The following is a 22320-nucleotide window of genomic DNA, read 5'->3' as shown; positions in this document are numbered from 1 at the left end:
TGATTGGCTTTCTAATAATATTTGCTATAAGTATATTTACCTGCTGTCATGTTTAGGATGTCCAAAAGTAGTGAACTGGGGGCATCCATTTAGCGGGCGAGGTGGTGGCGGGATCAAGTAGTCATCCATTCTGTTCTCACCGTCGCACGCCGAATGCATCGTCAACGTGCTTGATGAAATCTGACAAACAGAACACATATATTAGAAAAATGATACACGAACTTTGAAAGACTTCTTCGTAAAATAGGTGAGTTATTCCAATACTTACAATAGACCTAGCTTTGTCATCAATCTCAGATTGGACACTGTTAGTCTCGGCCACGCTGCCGCCGCTGACTGTACTCAAACGTCCCGATGATGACGAACCTATGAAAACAAATACATCAGTTAGATCAATAGAGCTTATTAAAATAACTTATTATTATTTTAAAAATTGAAGGGTGATCTTACTTTCACTCAAGCTGCTATTTGGTCGTGTATTTCCGTTTCGTTTTTCAATTGTGCCATTATTGTTTTCATGGTGATGATCTGAAATATCAAATTTATCGTCAGTAACATTATAAAACCAGAGTGTGTAAAGGCATTTGTTTTGTGAGTATGCAATAATACTCACGTTTATTTTTGCTCTTGGAGAACATTTTCTTCACCCTCTCAAAGGGTGTTGGTCTTTTCATGTTGTCTTTTATCTTCAGCTGTATCCTATCGTACTCCTCTCTCATTTTGTTCAACTGTTCCTGCTTCTCTTTGAGCGACTGTTGAGTCTCGTTCCTATTTTTCCATTCCATCACCAACTTTTCTACCTCCGATATCGTAAACACGTTGTTTTTGAAATCGTTTATTATTTCTGCTAACTCTTCTTGTCCAGTCAGTGGAAAGGATTCTTTCCCTGATTTCACACTGCCGCTGCTGCGCGCATCTTTGGTATTAAGGTTTATTTGGCTTATATCACTAGTAGGAGTGTCAATGGTAAAAGTCTTAGATTCTTCGGTGGGCGAGTACAAGAATATGTCCGACTGCTGCGGCATCAGTCTCGAACTATTCGCGTATAAGTTATTTGGTCTGAACTTAGGGCTTTCTACTTTTATGTTGGAGGGTTGGACCAAGTAGTCGTGTTCGAGTGCTTGTTGTATTCTGTCTACTTGATTGTCATGAAGCGGGAATTCGTTTTGGTAGAACTGTTCCTTAATTTTCGGGAGCCTCAGATTTGGTCGTTTCTTATCGATATCATCTGCCTTTTCGATGTTTTTCTCTAAGTTCTGTGTGCACGCTTCGCTGAAGGGATCGGTGGATTCTGCTATGTTTCTGTGGTCATTGCGTACTGGCGAGTCGACAGTGTCGCATGTTTCTACAATTCTAAGTTCATCTTGTTTAGCTTCGTCTTGGCTCTCTTCTTTGTCGTTGTCTGACATGTTTTTCAAATAGTAGTACATGTTGGAGAATTCATTTATTTTCTGGAAAGAGAAGCAGGAATTAGAGAATTGCTCTTACATTTTCTATATAATATCAGTATGAATAGTTTTCGTTACTTACGAGATGATCGGCTAGCATGTCAGCAAGTGCGTAATGCTTGTGGTCCCTGGCGAGGTCTGCAGGGGTGCGCTGTCGAACATTGCGGAGTGCGACGGCAGCGCCGCCACCGGGACATTCTAACAACTGCCAGCATAAACGTTCTAGGCCAAACCGAGCCGCCCAGTGTAACAATGTGGGGTATTCCTCACCACCTACAATACAATGTTACGTTTAGAACAAAATCAAGACTTAAAATATAATGTCGGGACACTTTTTCACACATGGTTGGTTAGCCCCATGCTAAGTTATTAATTAATTTGTGTTATTGGTGCTAACACAACTGATAAACTACATATAGTTACATATAATATACATATTTATAAATACATATTATAACACCCAAACCACGGCCAACAAGCATGCTCATCACACACAAATGTCGACCGAACCGGGAATCGAAATCGGGACCTCAGGTTCGGCAGTCCGGCATGGTGATCATTGCGCCATCGAGATCGTCAAACTTATGTACTACAAACATAAAAAAAATATGAAGAGGCAACTTACTGGACATATCAGCTTTCGGGTTGAACTGCTCGGTAGATGCAAGAAGGTTGAAGTGTGGTGGTATGTTCTTTTGGAAAGCGTTCAACATCCAACTGTCCAATTGTTCTTTGCTGGTTGTTTTAAAGCCCAAAGTCTGCGAAAAAAATATATATCAGTATAATGTTTAATCTTAACCATAATGTTCTCCGTGTAATTTTACTCTTGTCTGAATATTTTTGTTTATATTCTATACAAACCTGGCACATAAACTCCAGAGGATGATCTGATGCTCGTAACAGCTGATCCAATTCCCTGAGTCTGCTTTCGCATTTGATTTGTCTTCGCCCCAGCGACTGGCCGTTCTTGCTAACACGCACCCACACGAGCATCGAAACTTCAAGGCACGACTCTGAAAAATACAATTAATTAAAGAACATATTCTTTAAATAGGCCATCAGAATTTCAGTAATATTTTCTGTAAAAACGCCAGCAGTCCTCATTTAAAAGATTTGTTCTATTTTTGCAGTGGCTCTTGGGACCACAAAACCGATTCAGCATTATTATTATACAAACATAAAGTGAATTTACCTGGAATATCGAACTGAAGTGTGTAAGGGTTCCTCTTTTTGAAGCTGGGTATGTTGATGACCTCGCCCTTCTTGTCCACCATTATCTTTATGCTGTCCTCGTCTCTAATAGGGTCGTTGAGGAGCGCTATCACTCGACTTTGTCCCTGCGTGCAAACGACATTAATTAACCCACGTTGTGAATTTATTTAGTTAAGGTAAACAGGCGTTCACTTAGCGACGCCAAACCTTCTCGGAACTGTGTTTCTTAAAGCTATAGCTATAAAGTCCAAGTTTCTGTGGTAATTTTGTAAACATTTGCGTCTAACGGTCCTTTGTTGGTAATGAAGGTTCGGGATTTCCTCGTAAACGTTTAAATTGATTCGTAAGAATTTGTGGTATGTGTGCAGTAATGTAGGCTATCTTATGTTTATTCAGGATAGATAGTTGTAAACATTTTGTTTTACAAGAAATAGGTGAACTTGACTTACGATTTTGACTTTTTTTGGCACAATGGAGAAGCTGGTTCTGTCGGTGGCTGTATCCTTGCAATCTTTGGTGCGCAGTATTCCGACGGCTGCTGTTAGGAACGTGTCCACAAACGACGTGTCCTTTTCGCGCACGCACATCATTTGCCACTGGTCTATAGTCGGATAATCTGAATAAAAGATACCAATATTATTAAAGCATGCATAATTAAAAGTACAAACCATCTTCGCATTGGTAATCATTTAAATTAATTGACCCATCAATAAAAATCAAATGGTAATTAAACTGAAACAACGTCAAAACTTTTCATTAGATATCTCCATCTGCACGTTTAAGTTCTCAAACAAAATTGATATTGCTTTTCTTTACAAAGTCTTCGAGTTTTAAAAGTCCAGCGTTGTTTCCAAATTTTATAAGCAGCTCGGGCTATGAAGAACTTTATGAAGTTTTAAATATTCATTTCCTTTTATTGGGATATCTTACCTTCGCAGTTGCCGGAGATGACTTGATTTTTCTCAACTCCGAGCAGCATCACTAAGACCTTGTCGACTTTGAACAGACTGTCCCCGTTGACCTCTCTCTTGAGGTCCGCCAGCTTGGTGGCGAGGATTGGGCACAGGATCACTATTTGCAGCTGTGCCTTTGTCAGTTTTTCCACTTTCTCTTGAGAGTCTGGTGCCAAGAGTTCTTCTGCGGTTATCGGAGTTACTCTAGAACAAATATAAATTGAGTTAATATTTGAAATTCTACACTTACAAACAGGATATACCTACTTAAAGATAAACTATAATAAAACGAAGGAAATTGTAATCTGTCTGATAAAGAACGTTGCATTGCACATTTTGCAAGAAATGTTAGGTACAAATAAATGAGTTCATACCTAAATGTGTACATACCTGTAATGATGTCTAGCTCGCTGCGACATGATTTTATCGAAGCTTGCTACCAAGTAGTCCGACCATAACGCACTTTCAGGAGAGCCGGAGCTCCACAGTATTGCAATATCTTCCATTTCTGCAACAAACAAATTAGATAACTTATAAATATGTCACTAGAGCTACGTTGTCGTATATAAATGTTTAACAACAAACGAAACGTCTTCTATTTACGCAATTGAACGGTAGCCACTCGACCAAATTGTGCGCCCGTTGAATTAATCATTCAACCCGACTTAGTTTAAACAGATTTGTATGAGGCGCCTCTATTGTCGAAATTCTACAGAATTATTGGAAGATAACGCTCTGTTTCCTCGAAATACCTACTTATGTGAATAATAATCATCCCAAATGTGATAAGCTCGACTGTGAACGTGTAATGAGCGACAATTTATTCTGAACTAGCTTCTGCCCGCGACTTCGTACGCGGATCCTGTCCCTTATGCCAGCGACTACGGGGTCAGCAAAATCAAAGATCTGAATAGTCGCAATAGACGTGAACATAGGGATAAAAGTAGTGATTCTAATTAGTCCGCATTTAAGTTGTGTGTGGCAAAAATATTACGTAAATAAACATTAAATAGATGACAAAGTCGTGGTGACTTAGTGGAATTCGTGGTGGTTTAGTGGGTAGAGAACCAATCTCTTAAGTATGAGCGTGCGTCTTTGATTCCAGGTCTGGTAAGTGCCTGCCAATGCAACTTTTCTAAGTTCGTATGTACTTTCTACGTATATTTTGGATACCAATGACCGTTATTTGGAGGGGATGTTAAACTGTAGGTTCCGGCTGTCATTGAACATTCTTGGCAGTCGTTATGGGTAGTCAGAAGCCAGTAAGTCTTACCAAGGGGTGTTGGGTTGAGCGGGTAACCGGGTTGTGGAGGTCAGATAGGCAGTCGCTCCTTGTAAAACACTGGTACTCAGTTGCATCGTGACTGCAAGTCGACCCTAACATAATTGGGACAAAGGCTCTTGAGATAATAACGACAATAATAATGAGATATAGGCACCGCAGGACATCTGAGGCTGATGACGGGGAGTAGCGACCCCGCGGGGCTATATATACTGAGTTCTCCAGGGAGAGTATACTGCCCCCATCTCCGGCGGGTCGGAGTGAACCATGACGGGGGTAGATCCCACGCCTCTGGCTTGGCTTGGCCGTCCAGAGTGGAGCCGTCGCTAGAGCAGGATTAGTAGCCTTGCTCGGAGGGTAGGTGCCTCATGGTAAGCACAGGGAGCGCGTAATCTACGTTTAAAGTCCGCCGAGGTATCCTCACCCTTCAGCCGCTCATATCCCTGTTGCCCTCTTGTTGCTATTCAGTGACTGGTTCCCGGGGGCCCAGTAAGTGAGGTGGCGAGTCTCCACCTGCCGTTTTTACATGTACCTAATACATTGTCATCCACTAACATCCCATCACAATAGCCCAAGTAGTTTTCCTCCATAGTTAGCACAGAACCGGGGATTGTCTTTTTTTTAACGACGTCCACTGAGGATTGTCCTTGGATTCATTTCTATAGTGTATAAAGGGATAATCGTCGGTTTTGTGTCACCATTTCATTAAAGTTGTCTCAAAAGAACAATTATGTAAAATTTGTACTAAGCAGTGACTTAACACGAAATTCAAGCGTTGTTGTATCTTCGTTATTATTTGTTTGTGTGAGAGAGAAAAGAAAAATGCGTCAATAGAGAGTGCTTATCAGATTGAACAACTTTTGCTAAAACGTCATACCTCTATATGCTATAGTCTAGCTGGGCCCCTGGAGTTCCACATCAGATGTTTTAGATCTTCAATTTGTATAAGTCAATAGAAAGAACAACTTTTCTTATCAAATTGAACAACTTTTGCTAAAACGTCATACCTGTATATGGTACAGAGAAGCTGGGCTCTTGGGGTTCCACATCAGGTGTTCCAGATCTTAAAATTTATTATCTCAGCTGAAAATGCTCATCAAATGAAACAATTTTTGCCACGGCACCATATTTGTATCTCTTATAGTTTTATTGGTCTGTTGGAGTTCTGCATCAGGTCTTCAAGTTTCGAAGATAAATTATAGCCTATATGTTGACCAGGCTTAATACTGATACAACAAAGAAAAAATCATTGAAATCCGTTCAGTAGTTCGGAAGATTAGCGTGTACAAACAAACAGACATACAGACATACAGACAAATTTTTTTTTTTGGATTTGTGCTCCATTACTGTTTCTAAACCCCACCCAATTATTATTTTTATAATATATTCAATGTACAGACACAGTTTTTTTACAGATTTATTATATGTATAGATGTAAGTCGAACCACTCGTCGCTGACATCAATAAGTGTACAGCTCTCTCAAATATAATACCTAACATTGAAAGGAAGTGTTGTCAAGGGATAATCAAGGCATGAACGATGTCGTTCACTTGATATCGGATGGGGGTCATTGGCTGGATCGAAGTTCATGGATCGCGCTCGGACGCTTCATAAACCTTTCTACACATGTTGCTGAATTTAATCCATGCTCAGACATTTATACAAGAATTGGCACATTATTTTTAATGATGTGTGCACAGAAGTCTTACTCATGTTCGTATAAAAGGACCATCACTAAAGCAATATTATAAGCGAGGCTTTAATAATGCAGTTTTAATTAATGTTAAGTGCGTCCTTACGTTAATTGTAAAGACACTTGAAAGCAATCGACCGTTATTGATTAATGAATGCAATGCATTTAAACATCGATATAGAACAGAAAGTCTTCAAGTGATCTCAGTAACTCCGATTGAGAGTGTTTTTATTTTCGGTTCAAAACATCGCGATCATTCTAAGAACCATCGTCTTTCACTTTCATTACACAATATATAATGGTCAGTTAGGTGTTAACGTTAAAAGTTTCAACGTTGTCCTAAAAACATATATAACGCCTTTCCTAGCATATGAATGAAAGCATACGGTCGCTGTTAAAATTTTTATTGCATCCAGTGCCACGCATACGCATCGGCTGCTTACAAAATATGCTATGCACTGCGCGCGCGCCGGAAACTCGTACGGGTTTATACTTACCCACCTCTGCCGCCAAATGAAGACCCGACTAAATGTAATATCCGTTTCCTAAATAGACAAACGTCTATCAGCGTCGCCCGGAATAACTATAGCCGATTAAATGCAGCGGGTAACACAATTGGAGGGCTGGGTATGATGCCCGATATGCAGTTATGTGTTGCTATGCGACTATTTTCTGCTCAAGTAGAACGGAAGCCCCTTCTTGAAATATTCTGAATTGGGATTGTATTCATTCTAAACGTTTTATTTGCATACTTATATGATCAAATGAGCTACAAACTTATGATAATTTTTAAACGAGCGTTGGATCTAGTATGCCTATGTACTTAGTTTAAATATTAGGTATGTTTTATAGGCGTTTGACGAGTTACCTATGTAAAGTAATAATTTTATTGAAACTCATTTTTCTTCAATAAGTATCAAGTAGCAAAATCGGAGAAAAAAATTCTTTCACCTGATGTTTTCCGTCAAGTTACACTTAAAGCCCTATTTTTGTCTCCACAACCAGCACGTTACACAAGTTTTTAAAGTGGAACTAAGCAGGTAGATATGGATCATTTGGGCTGCACAGTCGGGGCTGTGCTCACAGCTCCACCGCTTTCAGTTTTCAGTTCAATGGCCGCCGCGGACGTCTTTGATGTGCCCGGTGAAATATTGTAGCCCACAAATGCCTCCCAATACGGCAGGTAGCTTTTGAATCCGTATTTTCTTTACTTAAACCGAAAAGGTATGGCTCGACTTCTGTTCGGGAAAGGGACGGTGTGGGAAAGATGTGGAACCCCAAATGTAATTACTGACCGGACTATAATATCCTTATGAGATTAGTTGCCTTTTGACGTCCTCATCTTGTTACGAAAATAATTGTGAGACACGTAATACGATGACAATAGTGTATCATCTGCCCTCATACATTGTTAGTAAATAGGACATCCAATATGGCCCAGTGGGACTGGACGTGGGCGACGTTGCCTATTCACTTCGTTATAAGATGATTCCAAGAAATGCGAGGAAACGCACCGATTTCCAGCAGTCACTATGAGATCACATTTTAAAGAATTACTGAATGCAAGATTTGTATCTCAATGCGATTTGTTCGTAAACATGTGTTTTTGGAAACCTATGAGTAATAAGCATTAGTTTTTTTTTTCTAATTCTGCATCCATTCACAGATGCTTTGGTTAAGATTATAAATAGACCAATCTCCGTTTATCTTTCGATTATGATAATGTTTATAACCTACATATAAGAGGATATTATTGTTTGCCAAAATAGGGGTTAATATGAAACATGTTCGCTAAGAAATAGTGAATGTGTGCTGGCATGCAACCGGCGCCGTGTGATTCATCAAATTAAAATAAACGTTCTTTTTCTCTGGCTCCTGTCAGTTCTTCGACGCTAAATCATACTTTCTGGTTTAATTATAAGATACATTTTATATTAATAATTTATTGTTGACTCACTGACGCTATCATTAAGCACTGTTTTAAGCCCTACGAACGGCGCACGTACACATGTTGGCTTGAATAACAAATTCCGCTTACTGACTCATTAAAAAAATTGGTTAAATAGGACTTCCCTTTGGGCTTCATAAAGAGAGCTTTAATTTTTTAGTCCGTTTGAATGCACTGTTGTTCGTTTGTGTAAGCGTTTAATTACATTTCCACGAACTACATCGATGTCATTAGACAATTTCCACGTATTCACTAATAATAGCCTTGTATGCGGTCGTGGTTGATAACGGCGCGTCTCGTCTTGTGCTTATCACGATACGACAACGTCGGTAGACGTCACAAACAAAGTTATAATTCAATGCTCCTACTGATAACGTGACAACAGCGCGGAAGACAAAAGATGCTCGCCCTCTGTGTTTACTTATAGTTAATAGATAGTGCTACTGATAATGACATGACTAGTATTTTCATGGCGAGCTTATTTCTTCTAAAAGCTTTAACTTCATTACCCATGCTCCACAAATAAATATTTAATTAAACGCTGATTGTATTGCTGATTTCTCCTTATCTAGAATCTTGTGATCATAAGGTTGTTAAGCCAGAGCTTTATGTTCGCACCTTTTGTGCCTAAGCTAAACAACAGCCGACATTTTCCATCTTTTGTCCCTAAACAATTGTCCGTCGTCTCTACATCAGTTAACACAATCTGTGGGAGCGATCCTGCCGACAATATAGACAAGTTATACAAGACGTTTACGCATTTACATTCCCAATGCGAGTACATTACGGGAGTTGCTTCGATGCATGTAAATTACACTATGTTTATTCAGCCATACATGCCACCCTGCATATTTAATGCGCTCGCAGCGACCGACTCCGGTGCCGCCCAACCCGCCAGGCTCCCTTCTAACTCTTAGTTCATAAAGCTCAATGTCGTGTAAACATCTGCCTGGCAACTGTGGACCTGATTTGGTGATGTTGTACGGTGTTTCTTTGACATTGATTTTGGATGGAGCTGGACATTTTCGACTTACAAAGTGTGACGTTGTCGAGTTCACTATAGCGAAGGCCACTGAAGACGTCTTGGGCAAAGACAATGGCTTGTTATCTATCGCATTAAGGGAGCCTCGCGAGTCGCCATGCACAAGTATTAACAGGCATTGTGTAGGCCAATAAACTTCTGAATAAATAACAACATCAAATAAAAACAAAAGATAATCCCGTAACTCTTATCCGTCGTGAAAGTATCTAATAAACTCCCTGAATGGGACATTTTCTACCTCGCGTCGCAAGTATTAGGAACATTAAATTAAGGAGTGTGGAAATGAAGCATAAAGCTTTCCTCTTGGCAATCTGAAATAAAACCGTGGTATAATATTATTAATACCTACCTAATATCTTTAGTCTTTTTATATCGTACATTAAAATTATAATTAAGTTCCTTTACGAACTAAAGCAAGTACCTAACATCAAATAATTAATTGTGAACGTTATATTCTCTATTACAATATAATAGTCAAGGAGCTTACGAATTGTAAACTAATCCGCTTTACTTGGCTACGCAGTAATTACAGTGTATTGAAGCGAGTTAAGCGACGTGATTGTTATGTATAAATTGGATTACACAAGTTCGCATTAACACACTTTAATTAAAAACAAATGTCGGTTAATCAGCCATTTGTTGATAAAAATGTAGTTAAGATAAACATTACCTTCATTAAATAAACTTTACAATAAACAAAGCAACATAACATTAAAATAATTTAATTTTCAAAAAAACTCACTTGTATCGGCCATTGTTTCGCTCTTTTTATCCTCCAGAGTAAGAGAAGACGTTATTTCCCGACAGTTTCAAGTTAAACGCTTGTCATTGCACTGACTGAACTGCAGCGAGCACTAGAAAGCGCACGAAATGAATACAAGAGCCCTCAGAACTGTGACAGCGAGAAGTGTCGGTTCGCGATCATGTGGCGCGCGGCCGGCGACTGCGCGCTGGCGTCAGGCGGCGGCGCGAGCGCACGCACTTCGCATACTAAAAGCTCGGCGCGACCACGATAATCGCAAGTCGCAACGCCATCCCTGACGCCTTACCGCCTAATCTTGCCAAACATACTTGGGCCCATGAGCAAATATTCCCCGAGCGTTATCGACGACCAAATACGACATAGTAAACACGAAACACGTTTTTATTATATTCCCTTCGCGTTTCGCAGATACGCCTAATCGGCGAAATATTACGATTCCTGAAAATTGATAAGGTAACATAATCTCGCGATATCGAAGATGAAATATGATCCTTTTATAACTGACGCGTGACATCTTACGTAACTTTGAGCTTTGATTTTTATTGTTTCTGATAAAATATTACGATGCATTTCAGATGTGTACCTAGTAGTAAAGGGCAAGACAGATACGAAAGTTACATATCGTACATATCAAAAGTGCCGCTGAGGTTATTGAACATTTGGGAGATGCATCAGTATCGCGCAGCGCGAGTATCTCGAGGGTCGAAGGGCGTCTCGGGTGCAACGTTCTCTGATATCGGACCTAGGTTTCGATTGACTTGTTTACGATCATTTATCATTGTTATCAATTCACTTCCATGTAACTATTATTATCTCAGAATAGATTTAACTGCGAGTGCTTCCTCTAAGAAATTGTAGCTTTCCACTTCACTTCTTGACATCATATACTTAAGTACATAGTACGTTTGTTTTGGACCACAGTAAATATGTCTCGTAGCTACAAATAATACCTGTACAGGTACCTAATCATTATGTATCTGAGATTAATTAACATCTACTTACATGAGATAATTAACTTAACTAGTTGATGAGAACATAATGAAGATTATTCCAAGCACAGAGCGACAACAAGTTGCCTAGTAAATACGAATCACATTAAATCCAAGTAAATATTTAAATATAAATCAAATAGCAAATACAGCCGGTAATAGTTTACTTTACACTCTGAAATAAGCTTCAGTCAAATCTATTACAGTTTTGATAGATTGCAAACAGCCTAAGTAAATATATGCTCCTCAAATAATTCACACTTGGCGTAGATAAATCATACCATAGGCACACTTAATATACAACATAACTTTACTCAAAGATGTTGTATGTTTTATCTGATACATTTATTTCTCGAAGTTTAGTTTAAAGATAACGATCGAATAGTAAACACTTATTATTTTTGATAAAGAAATAATAATGTTGAACGTACCTTTGAATGTAAAATTCTTTGGTCTTCTCCTCTTGATGGTGTCCTCTTCCTTTTGGTTGAACCGTGGTGGTGGCATCCTCGGCACCTCGCTAGGTACCGCCGTCACTTCTCCCGCGCCAGCCGCGCCCGTGGCCAGGTATCCGCCCACCGAATGCCTTCTTCTACCCTGAAGGGGAATCGTGTAGAACACTTCTTCGCGCTCTTGTGGACCATCGCTTGTGACAACTGTTGTACTTATTTTGCCCTTCCTGTAAATAAATTCAGTTATGAATTGATTTCCAAATAAATTAACCACCTACTTGATATTGTTGTTAGAAATGCTTGTTAACTTACTTGATACGCGGGGCAGTGAATGTGTGTCTCATATCTCCGGGAGCGCAATCACCCGGCCTTGGTTGTCCTTTTAGAAAAGCTTCAGCTTGTTCTGGCTCCCGAGCAGACAGTGATCTGAGTAACGCCCTGAACTCTTTGCGTCTGGGGCTCTCCGGTTCCCTGCGGCGGGGGGAGCCGATCGGTCGGCCGGCATCCGGCCACACGCGACCGGGAGCTGACCGGGAACATGGCTCGGAGGAGCCTTGAGATTCCGCGCTGTCCGGAACATCCTTGTTCGGCAACGCAAAATACGACGGATTATCTGAAAAAAGAAAATAAATATTGTAGATCAACAAAACTGCATTTCAATATGATACAACGATGACAAATGATATAAAGGGCACAAAATACCGAGTAACATCGTGCCGATGCGACGACGCTCGGTGGCGGTGGCCAGTACTCTACGACTGCGACACACGGGAATTATTCAATAACCCCAATGAACTAAGGTGGTCCAGTGCGGGCCGAGTGTAGCAACCTACTTTTGAAAGCCGGAAAATGCGAATTGAAGGCAATTTTCGCCCATTGTCTACTCCCTCTAGATATCCTAGTACAATGGCCAAACACAAGCATTTGGCTAGTTGGCATGTACTTACAGGAAATGTGCAAGTTAATATGTTGAAGCTTACATTAGTTTATTTTAATAGGAGTCGTAAACGACACTAAGGAATTTAACACATTTTAGGGAGAGGATAAAGTATAATTATGTCTTATACTTAATTAGCAGGAATAACTTAATCGAATATTTATTTTAAGAGGAAAGGAAATCACAACCAACCAGGACAAAGTTATGCTTAATGAAGATTTATAAACGGTTTCTAAATTGTTGCCATGGGATGTGAAAGACGACCTTTTACCAGATTTTAGTTTTTTGTTGGGCCCGCATCTGTGAGTTTTCGGGTGGATGTAGGCCCGCGGGGCGGCAATAGAAATGGCCCTTAGCACATGTGGCTCAATAAAAACAAGTGACGAACAATAGCGGACCCACTCCTAAATAAAATATACAATGCTATTGACTGTTATTGTTGCATTATTGGCCAGTAATGACGTATTTGACAATAATTAATTGCATTTTAGTTCAGCTGGTAACAAAAGCTTCTGAGAGATGGTAAATTTTTCAAATTGTTTGGTTAATATTAATTAATAATTAAGTTAGGTTTTCCGGTTGCTCCAAGTTAAGTAATTGTGATTCATTACGAAATCGATATATTATTACCTCAATTAAAATTGATGTAACTAAATTTAAATAGGCATGTATTTATTTTTAGTATTGATAACACTCATTACATAATTAACAATACTATTATAAAATAAGCTATATTGTAGGCACATAACAATTTATCCTGGTTATAAATTAGTTAAAAATTTCAGCGTTGTTAATCAGCAATTAGTCGGCAAAATGGTAAGTGGCAGCCTAAATAAACGTAGACAGACGCCTTCTGATTAATGAATCAATCTTATTTCTCGGAAAGCTCAAAAAAGCTTCCAAAATGTGTTTTGTGAATTTTGAACGTATGACTAATTTTATTCCAACTTACATTTATAAGTTTATGTTTGGTAGCATTGGCGCTGAAATGTTTCCCAGATTTCACCGTTAATTAGTGCGGCTACGAGTGCACTTGAATACTAATTAGCCGCGACAATAGGTACCTGCAGTGCCGCGAACAGTTATCATCGACACTAATAATATACACTGATACCTAATTAGGAAACAATGTCTTTTATGTCCTTATGAACCTATCAGCATCTATCGCGTACTCGCATACACAACCACGCTTGTTTATGAATACAAATATAAATAAATCTGATAAAAAGTATTTCCAATAAAAATATTGGAGTCGAACTTATTAGAAATTACTTAAACGAGTTTTCCACTGCGACTTCTGTATCGGAAAATTAAATAACTTGTTGAACTTATGCCAGTGGAAAATTGCAAAAGTTTAATACACAGTTCAGCGGTTGGATCCAGGGTTTGCGTAATGAAGTTGACACAACAAACAAAGTACAAGTTAAGTATTGATAACTCACTGGTGGCTCGCAGGCAATAGTCAAACTGGGGTCCCATGGTCGGAGATCACGGTAAGTTCACTAAACACGACACATCTGGTCGGGCGCGCGGCGTGCTCTGCGGCTCGGCGCGTATCTCTGGATCCGGCGCGCGCGCAGGTGGAACCGAACGCGGGTTTTAGGCGCACACGTGCGGGCTTTCACAAGGAAGCAAAGCTTTCTTAGCACGCGCGCACAGGAAACGCACGGTGTATACACAGCCCTGATGTGCTGTAACCATGTACCGATGAATATTGAACGATATGGATGGAGGCTAATTTCCTGGGACTTCCTGGACATCGCAACTCGTACTGAATTGATGTGATAATAAATACAAACAGAATAATATTCCGTTATTTAGGAGTGCATCGAAATATAATTTTATGTACGCACGCACAGACACCTCAGTAAAACCGTTATAAATACTACAGTTAAAAAAACGATGGCCTTATTTGTTAATAAACATAGCATTTATTATTATATACTGACATCTAACTTTAAAAACCATTATTGCAGATTTAGATGAACCGTGTCACTTCAGTAAGTATGTCAATTCTGCTGTTCTATGTCCTGCTCCTATTGTTCTAATGTCGCTCAATTTCTAAGTTAGCAGGCAAATTCTAAAAAATACAGTTTGGGACTATCCCGATAGACGAGCTAAAGCATGGTGCCTCTGCCTTCAGTACATATTCATGAAAGGGGAGTTGTGAGGCTAGTTTTAATTTTAAGTGTTTATGCGTGTGTTGCGCCTGCGTCGCCAGGCGTCAGGCGATGTTTGTAAACAGCGCCCATTCACAGACCCCTCGGGGAACACTGTATCCGAGTAATTATAACCCTTCTAATTATAGACGTAGACCCTGTAGGAAGTAAGGGAGGATGTGGCAACGAGTGCTACAGGTAAACAATCCCCGGAGTCTGGAAGATCCGGAGCATGTGGCTATTTTTTATGAATTTATTTCAAGTAAGTGAATATGTGCCTATGTGTTTTTGAAAATCTTTTAAGGCGTCTATCTATCTACGAGTCAAAATATTAATATCATACAAAAAAATACGCCAATAAAAAAGGCGAACATCTGTCGGCTAAAAAACGCGACTCACAAAATCTGAAATTAACGTCAAGAGCCAGTCGTATACGAATACGCATTTATGTATTAGGTACAATTTCAATCTCGGCTCGTCTGTCGACCCATTCGAAAAATGAGAACTGTGACGTATGGGTGCAATTATTCAAAATATTTGATGTAAAGTCGCATACGATATTTTTACTCTCGTACTGGCAGCGGCAGTACGAATATCATGCGTTACGGAGAGAAACTTTTTGAGATACGTTCAAACTGATCTCAAAAGACCTAATCGACGGTGATTTCGTTTACAAACATAAGAAGGAAAATTTAAATCGCCAATTACGTGATAGTGACTATGTCGAACTGCAAATAGTTTTTGTGAGTTTTCATAGAACGATTAAAATGAGTCAAAGCTAAGCAGACGAAAACGTAATCAGTTTTAGGTAATAAAATACTTACATAGAGCTGAGTAATACATAAGATTCGAGAGAGAACATGAAATAAGATTATGCCGGAAAGCAGACGCCAGCTGAAATTATATATGGTTTGTATATACACAATCTCGGATTTACGTCTTAATACATAATGCCATCATATTCTATGCTTGTTTAGTATATTTACTTGTTGCGTTGTTCTAACAGATACAGTCAAAACAACAGGTTCGTCGAACTTCAAGAAACAAAATAGGTCAATAGATAACTCAATAAATATTGGGTAATACGCACCGATTGTGTTTCTTTGAAGTTTTACTTTGCCTTTACAAAATCTTCCCTACAGCTGAGCCGTATCGATTGACAGCGGAATAGGCCCTTTGCGTACGAATGTATAGCACTGTAGTGGAAGTAAAAAAAATAAACCAGATGTCGGGTCGACTGTGTTTACTTGCATCTGCTGTAAAACAAAGCTCGCTCTTGTGTCGCAAGGATTTACAGAAGGCATAGTTGTGTAGTATCTGCCTACCGCATTATACCTAAGTTAGGTCTGTATCTATTTACCTACTTGAAACTGTGGCGTTCATAATTTTCAGATATCTATACTAATATTATAAAGCTGAAGAGTTTGTTTGTTTGTTTGAACGCGCTAATCTCAGGAACTACTGGTTCGATTTGAACAATTCTTTCGGTGTTAGATAGCCCATTTATCGAGGAAGGCTATAGGCTACTTTTTATCCGGGTTCGTGCAGAGGTGAAACCGCTGGCAGAAGCTAGTCTCATCATATAAAAGAAATCGCAGATTTATACGTTAAACTTGGAAATGTCAAGAGAGTAGCCGAATGGAAGCTCCGAATCATTTTATCTAGATTTATCACGTTGATTTCCGAAAATGTAAGTATACGATGTGAGTACCTAGATCTGAATATTACAATTTTCATTGCTACATCAAAATATATCGTTGCGAAATACCAGTCACGAAAATACCTAACGATGGATATCGATTTGTGTGTACAGAACGTAATTGAGTTCAAAATCCGAGGTAAGTATTTTCAGGGAATGCGGTTTATTTTTGCGAAGCGTACTCATCGCTGAGAAACGACACGATGTGATTAAAATCCCTCGTTAGTCACCATACGATGATCAACATTTGGTACGATTATTTTATGCACGTGAAATTCTGGAACCAAAATCATAAAGTATTCGTGATCAAAGTTCTTTTGCTTAAAAAATATTTAAGGCTTTTTAGGACCCATGTATATCGAGTATTTCTTGAATACCTAAGCCTTTTAATCGAGATATTTGTACTTTTTCTATTATATAGGTATTTTGATATTTAAATGATTAGTTCCAGCAGGAAACCAACAGATGCAAACAGTCAAAAAAAAGTGACGTATTTAGGTGACTAAATCAAAAATTTAATTTATCCGGAAAACATGGCTCACATCCATTATAACCGGGAAGCGGAATGAAAGCTGTGTCAGCTGTAACTCATCCCACGCCGAGTTGTGAAGCGAGAAATGTGTTGTTCGTCGTACTACAGAGGCCCGATTCTGTTAATGTAGGTAATAATGTGACAATTGGATAGCAGTCTAATCGCAATAGCAGTTTTAACCATATCGGGCATTCTGCAACCAAAATAAGACCAATCGAATTCCAATGACATTTGATTGGTGAGCCATTGGTCTGCCATTTGGTCTATAGGGTAGTCTGTTCTACAACCATATTGCAGTCGTAATCCTTTTGTAGACAATATAATTTACTATCGAAGCACAGAAAAGGATAAAAACGTTTATTAAAAAGAAAAAATAGCGGAATGCCACATACGCTTCACTCGTAATTGAGTCGTGATTGAATCTTAGTCGGATAGCAATCGTATATCGCTTAAATAACGTTAGCAGAATTGAGCCCTAGATCGTGGGCGATGAGATGGCAATCGTCGCTACATTGCGCCAACAATGCCGGCTGAACTTAATACAGTATCCGTTGTTACATTTACCTTTGAGCACGTAACGTGACATAGTGACATTAAGCCCTGTTCCTACTCAACCCGGAGAGGGCGGGATAACATGCTTAATACCTAACTGGGACCTAAGTGATTGCCATCTGGCTTTATCTGTTGACTGATTATCTAGCTAATGACTCCGTGATCCGCAAGGCACTATAAATGAGTAGGGCTCAGAAGTCAGAAAGTCTGACCTCCTGTCTTTCTAAGGCCTAAGGGGTATCGAGTAGCCCGGGTATCAGGCTTGTGGAGATCAAATGCTTATGTCAAACAATGGTTCTCAGCTGCATACAGTGAGACTGGAAGCTGACCCCAACATAGTTAGGAAAAGGCAGATGATTACCTACTTAGCTAGAGAAATAAAATTTCCCGTCCAATAAACTGGACCACTCTAGTTGTAAGAACGACATTTTTACAGCGCACATAAAAGAAAATCGATTTCGTCTTTACTTACTGCAATATTGTTAGTGTTTTATGAGGACATAACGTAGGACACCGAATTATTAACATTTAGCAAAAGACCACAGACCTTGTTGATGGAGATAGAAAATGGTACCTATTGGATAAGTAAGTATATGACATAGGTATATGATATGCATTCAAACAAAATAAAGAAAGCTTACACCTCAAGCCGTAATCAGAACCTTTCAAGCAGAACGTCTTAAACTTATAAATACCCTGCAGCTGGAGCTTGAAATGAAAGGCGGTCTCGCCTAACCACGTGTTAATCAATTTTTATATTGACAAAACTTTTATGTGCTATGCGTAAAGTAAACATTATAGCTGGGCCATTAAATTATAAATAGAAGGATGTTAGGAGCGTGGCAATAGAGAATTTTATACCTGCATCCACCTATATGCAACGAGCATTTCATGATAGGATAGCATATAAAAATTTCATGAAGATATCGACTCTCGTATTAAAAAGCTTTTTATGCAAAAGATTGTTAAACCTACATCTTGAAGCGTTCACCTGACGCAAAGTAATTACAAACGAAATAAACATCCATCTCGTATTTTCTTATTACCTACTTAAAGGTTTTCATGCTTCAGAAACACTTGGTAGGAAATTCAGAGAACTACGCGGTCTCAGTAAATCAAGTCAACACTACTTAATTGGCTTGGCGCCGTCAAAGGCTCGTTTAGTGCTAAAGTGCACCCTGCATTTATTAGGTTGCTGGCTCCAGCCAAAGGCTCTTATGATCAAAGTCAATTTTTGATATAAAAGACGAAAAGTGGTTTGAGCAACTATTTTACTGAAATTAAGTAGATTTGTGGTAGAGTGGAAAAATATCGTGATTTTATTGAAAACATTAATTTTAGTAATAATAAGGTTGGCTTATGAGGCTATTGGGGGATTTGCAAAATTTTACATTTTGGACGGAAAGTATGAGGACCCAAAAGAAGGATCACGTATAATATGGAATACGCCTGGTGTGCTTGAATGGTTACAGTTTAGGACTTATGTTCCCCCCCAGAATGAATGTCAAAGGAGCGAGCTGAACGCGCAAGCGCGGCCGATGCAAATCAATAGTCCTGCGTAGTAGCTACGAGCTTCACCGAGCACCGGCTGAATTAGATCAAACACTCATTCGATAGTAAAAAATACAATTTCTCTACATAAATACATCACTCGCAATATTCACGAGCTTACGGTTATTTACCTTCATGGAGGAATATATAAAAAATCATCATCTTTCGAGTCTTTTTCCAACCATGTTGGGGTTGACTTCCAGTTTTGCCGGATGCAGCTGGCCACCAGTATTTTACAAAGAATGACTCCCTATCTGACCTCCTCAACCCCTTGGTAAGACTGGTTGTCAGGCTTACTGGCTTCTGACTACTCGTAACAATTGCCCAAGATGGAATATATCAAAAATTTAGTAAGAAAAATAAATGGAGAGCGCCATAAATAAAGTTAGACGGTTGTACGTGTACCATCGCGATGACCGATGGCTTAGGTACAATTGGATGTTTCCGTTCCTCTTGAACCAATTTACTGTATTCATGTACGTTCTCAACTGTCTCAAACATCATGTATGTAGATATCCATCCGATGTATTGAAAACTGATTAAGTATTATATGATAGCGATAGGATCTTGTTTCCTTGAATACCATATTTTTTATTTGGGTTACGTAAATTATAATGAACCTATTTCATATCTTATTTTTTCATACAATTTAACTTTTGGACGTAGGAGACTTTGCGTCCAAAAGTTAAATTACACGTTGCAACTTTTGAGTTTGACAGCTTTTGGACTGTCTCAACATAAATATTCGGATGAAGCATGATTTTATAGCTTTTGTAGGGCAAGCAGCTCTAACCATACATTATTAGTAAAAATACTCGTGCGGAGGGAAAATACCTACTTGGAAGAGCTTAACTTATTTACTCGCAATTAATATTTAATCGACAGCCACTTAGTTAATCACGATGGAGATGTGAAACATAAACAAGACCATAATCCCTATTTTACTGGGTTTCTAAGTAATGACTTAAAACAAGTGACGGACGCTGTTGGACGCCTACACGCAACCATTAAATTCTAAACAATGCCTACCTACCTTTGTTCCCAATTTAGTACCTATTGACCCAGTAGACTATATTTCTGTATTACGGAAATTGGTTTAAACAATGGTAAATATATGATGTTAACCAGATACTGAATTAATAGTTTGTGTTCCCGAAAAGCGGAGTTAAGAGTTCATCGACCAACCTGTCTGAGGAAACGCATCCCAGACACCGTGCATGATTTAAAACATCTCCGATATATATATACATACGTAACCCACATATTTTATGACACTGCTATAAAGCTAAAGAGCTTGTTCGTTATAACACTGAAAAGTATTTCGTGAAATGTTATTTCTAGGGTATTTAATTTAATGTGATTGATGGATGGGCGGATGCTACAAGTCGTCTATTGATCACAGTTTGGTTATTTTTGTCTAGTTAGTATAGCCAAACTGCGCAGTTAGTTGTAATAACACAAATATGTGATTTTAATGACTAGACTTTTACCTGTTACCTGTTTTAATCCTACTGACTAGTGCCCAGAAAAATGCAGAAGCTTCTACAAAAAGCCCCTTTTACGTCTACGGATTAAGAAGAACATATATTCTCCTTACAGGAAACGTACAACGACAGGCGCTACAAGGAACCAAATAATTTACTCAGACAACTAATTTTATCTACAATGACTTCATGGTATTACTTTTCTATCGACATCAACTTTGTAACACGTTTTGGTAAAGTATTGAGACGCGATTCTTAATATAAATTAGCTTATTTAAAAAATCGAATCGTTATCTAAGCTCGTTAAAGTACTTCTCGCTACATTGAATGAATATTAAAATTTTAATTGATTCCTTCTTTGAATATGGCACGGCTACCGTACCCGTAGAGAGATCTATTTGGCACGGTTAACAGTATAGTGTACTGTCAATGTCACACATATTATTCTGAGCTCACTAGGCTAATTAAATTTACGATAACGAGTTACCTTTATTTGTTAATCTATTAAAAGGATTCGATCGTAAACTATAGCAACTGTGTTGTTACAATAAGCATTTAACGAGTCCGAGTGAAATGTTAGTCTACCTTTTATTTTATCCCCAGGGTAATTTAATCAGTGTTGGGATGTTAACAGTGTATAACAAAGCTTTCACAATTTAGCTGAGTGGTTAGTTTACTGCTGTAGGGTAGACGAGTTCAACTACGAAATTCATTTAAAGTTAAGTTATACATACATTTTACAAAGAGAATTACGTGTTTGGTGTCCACTAGAGAAGAGTGGACTGTTATTAATTTAGTGCTTCATAAGTCTGAAAATGTAAAAAAAGTCTGAAACGAGCTCTTTGTAAACCTTTGTACATTTCTAGGGTCAGTCCTTCAGAATTAACACAGGCGGTGAACTCGGGACCAAACACTTCAACATACCCACTTCAAACCTTCGAGGTCATTAAATAACACGCTTGAAAAAGAACATCGTCCCGAGTATAATTCTGTAAAAGAGTCATGTATGTGTCAAATTATAACATATTACACCCTCGTGTCGAGAATCGTAAATGTTCAGCACATACGATTTTTCATCACAATAAAAATCATGACCCGATGTTCAATAATACAACAGTCATTTTGCGTTCAGACAATTGGCCACAAAAGCTCAAATGCCCTTGTCAAGTCATACTTATAAATTCAATTTACAATCCGATGTGAAACATTAGGCGAGGGTGAGCAAGGGCAAAAGGATTTTATAAATCTATCTATAGAGCTATCATAAACGAACACAAACACAAAAAATAAAGGTTGACAAACTTTCGGCAGAGACACGAATCGCATAGAAAATATGGGAACGAAGATGCGAGCATTGTTGTTAAGCATTCATATGCTACCACTCACCCATTGCCGGGACATCCGCCGCTACTTCCGCTGCCAAAGATGGAAGATCTTCGAGCGAATAGTTCGTTGACAGCGCCTACCGATGGCTTCCCCTCCAAAACATAATAAAACTGGTAATTTAGTCCCGATATCTTGCAGAAACAACACTCAATACTACACTACTATTTGTGATCTTTATTATTAAATGTGTATGGAGCGGGGCACACGGCCGCGGCGGCCGCTCAGCCGCGTAAACTT

At 38.9% G+C, this 22320-nt stretch overlaps 1 protein-coding gene across 2 annotated transcripts in view; it reads right to left on the bottom strand.

The window, feature by feature from the left end:
• The window catches only part of LOC124629602 (phosphoinositide 3-kinase adapter protein 1), a 23265-nt gene extending 945 nt beyond the window's left edge, over positions 1-22320 (bottom strand). Inside the window, exons 1-14 of one of the 2 annotated variants that reach the window (XM_047163084.1) lie at positions 22084-22320; positions 12096-12396; positions 11763-12010; positions 4004-4121; positions 3591-3817; positions 3110-3276; positions 2641-2785; positions 2310-2461; positions 2074-2206; positions 1531-1721; positions 614-1451; positions 451-528; positions 269-366; positions 41-180 (exon numbers count right to left, since the gene is read on the bottom strand). In XM_047163084.1, the coding sequence (XP_047019040.1) occupies positions 41-180; positions 269-366; positions 451-528; positions 614-1451; positions 1531-1721; positions 2074-2206; positions 2310-2461; positions 2641-2785; positions 3110-3276; positions 3591-3817; positions 4004-4121; positions 11763-12010; positions 12096-12396; positions 22084-22087 (2840 nt within the window). In that variant the 5' untranslated portion in view covers positions 22088-22320. Of the gene's footprint in view, positions 1-40; positions 181-268; positions 367-450; positions 529-613; positions 1452-1530; positions 1722-2073; positions 2207-2309; positions 2462-2640; positions 2786-3109; positions 3277-3590; positions 3818-4003; positions 4122-11762; positions 12011-12095; positions 12397-14162; positions 14262-22083 lie in introns of those variants that run through there. The other variant, XM_047163083.1, reaches the window with a different exon arrangement.

The sequence above is a fragment of the Helicoverpa zea genome, chromosome 4 (assembly GCF_022581195.2).
Source record: "Helicoverpa zea isolate HzStark_Cry1AcR chromosome 4, ilHelZeax1.1, whole genome shotgun sequence".
Lineage (NCBI taxonomy): Eukaryota > Metazoa > Arthropoda > Insecta > Lepidoptera > Noctuidae > Helicoverpa > Helicoverpa zea.
Note: the sequence above shows the minus strand (reverse complement) of the source record. Positions and strands in the feature narration are given on the sequence as shown.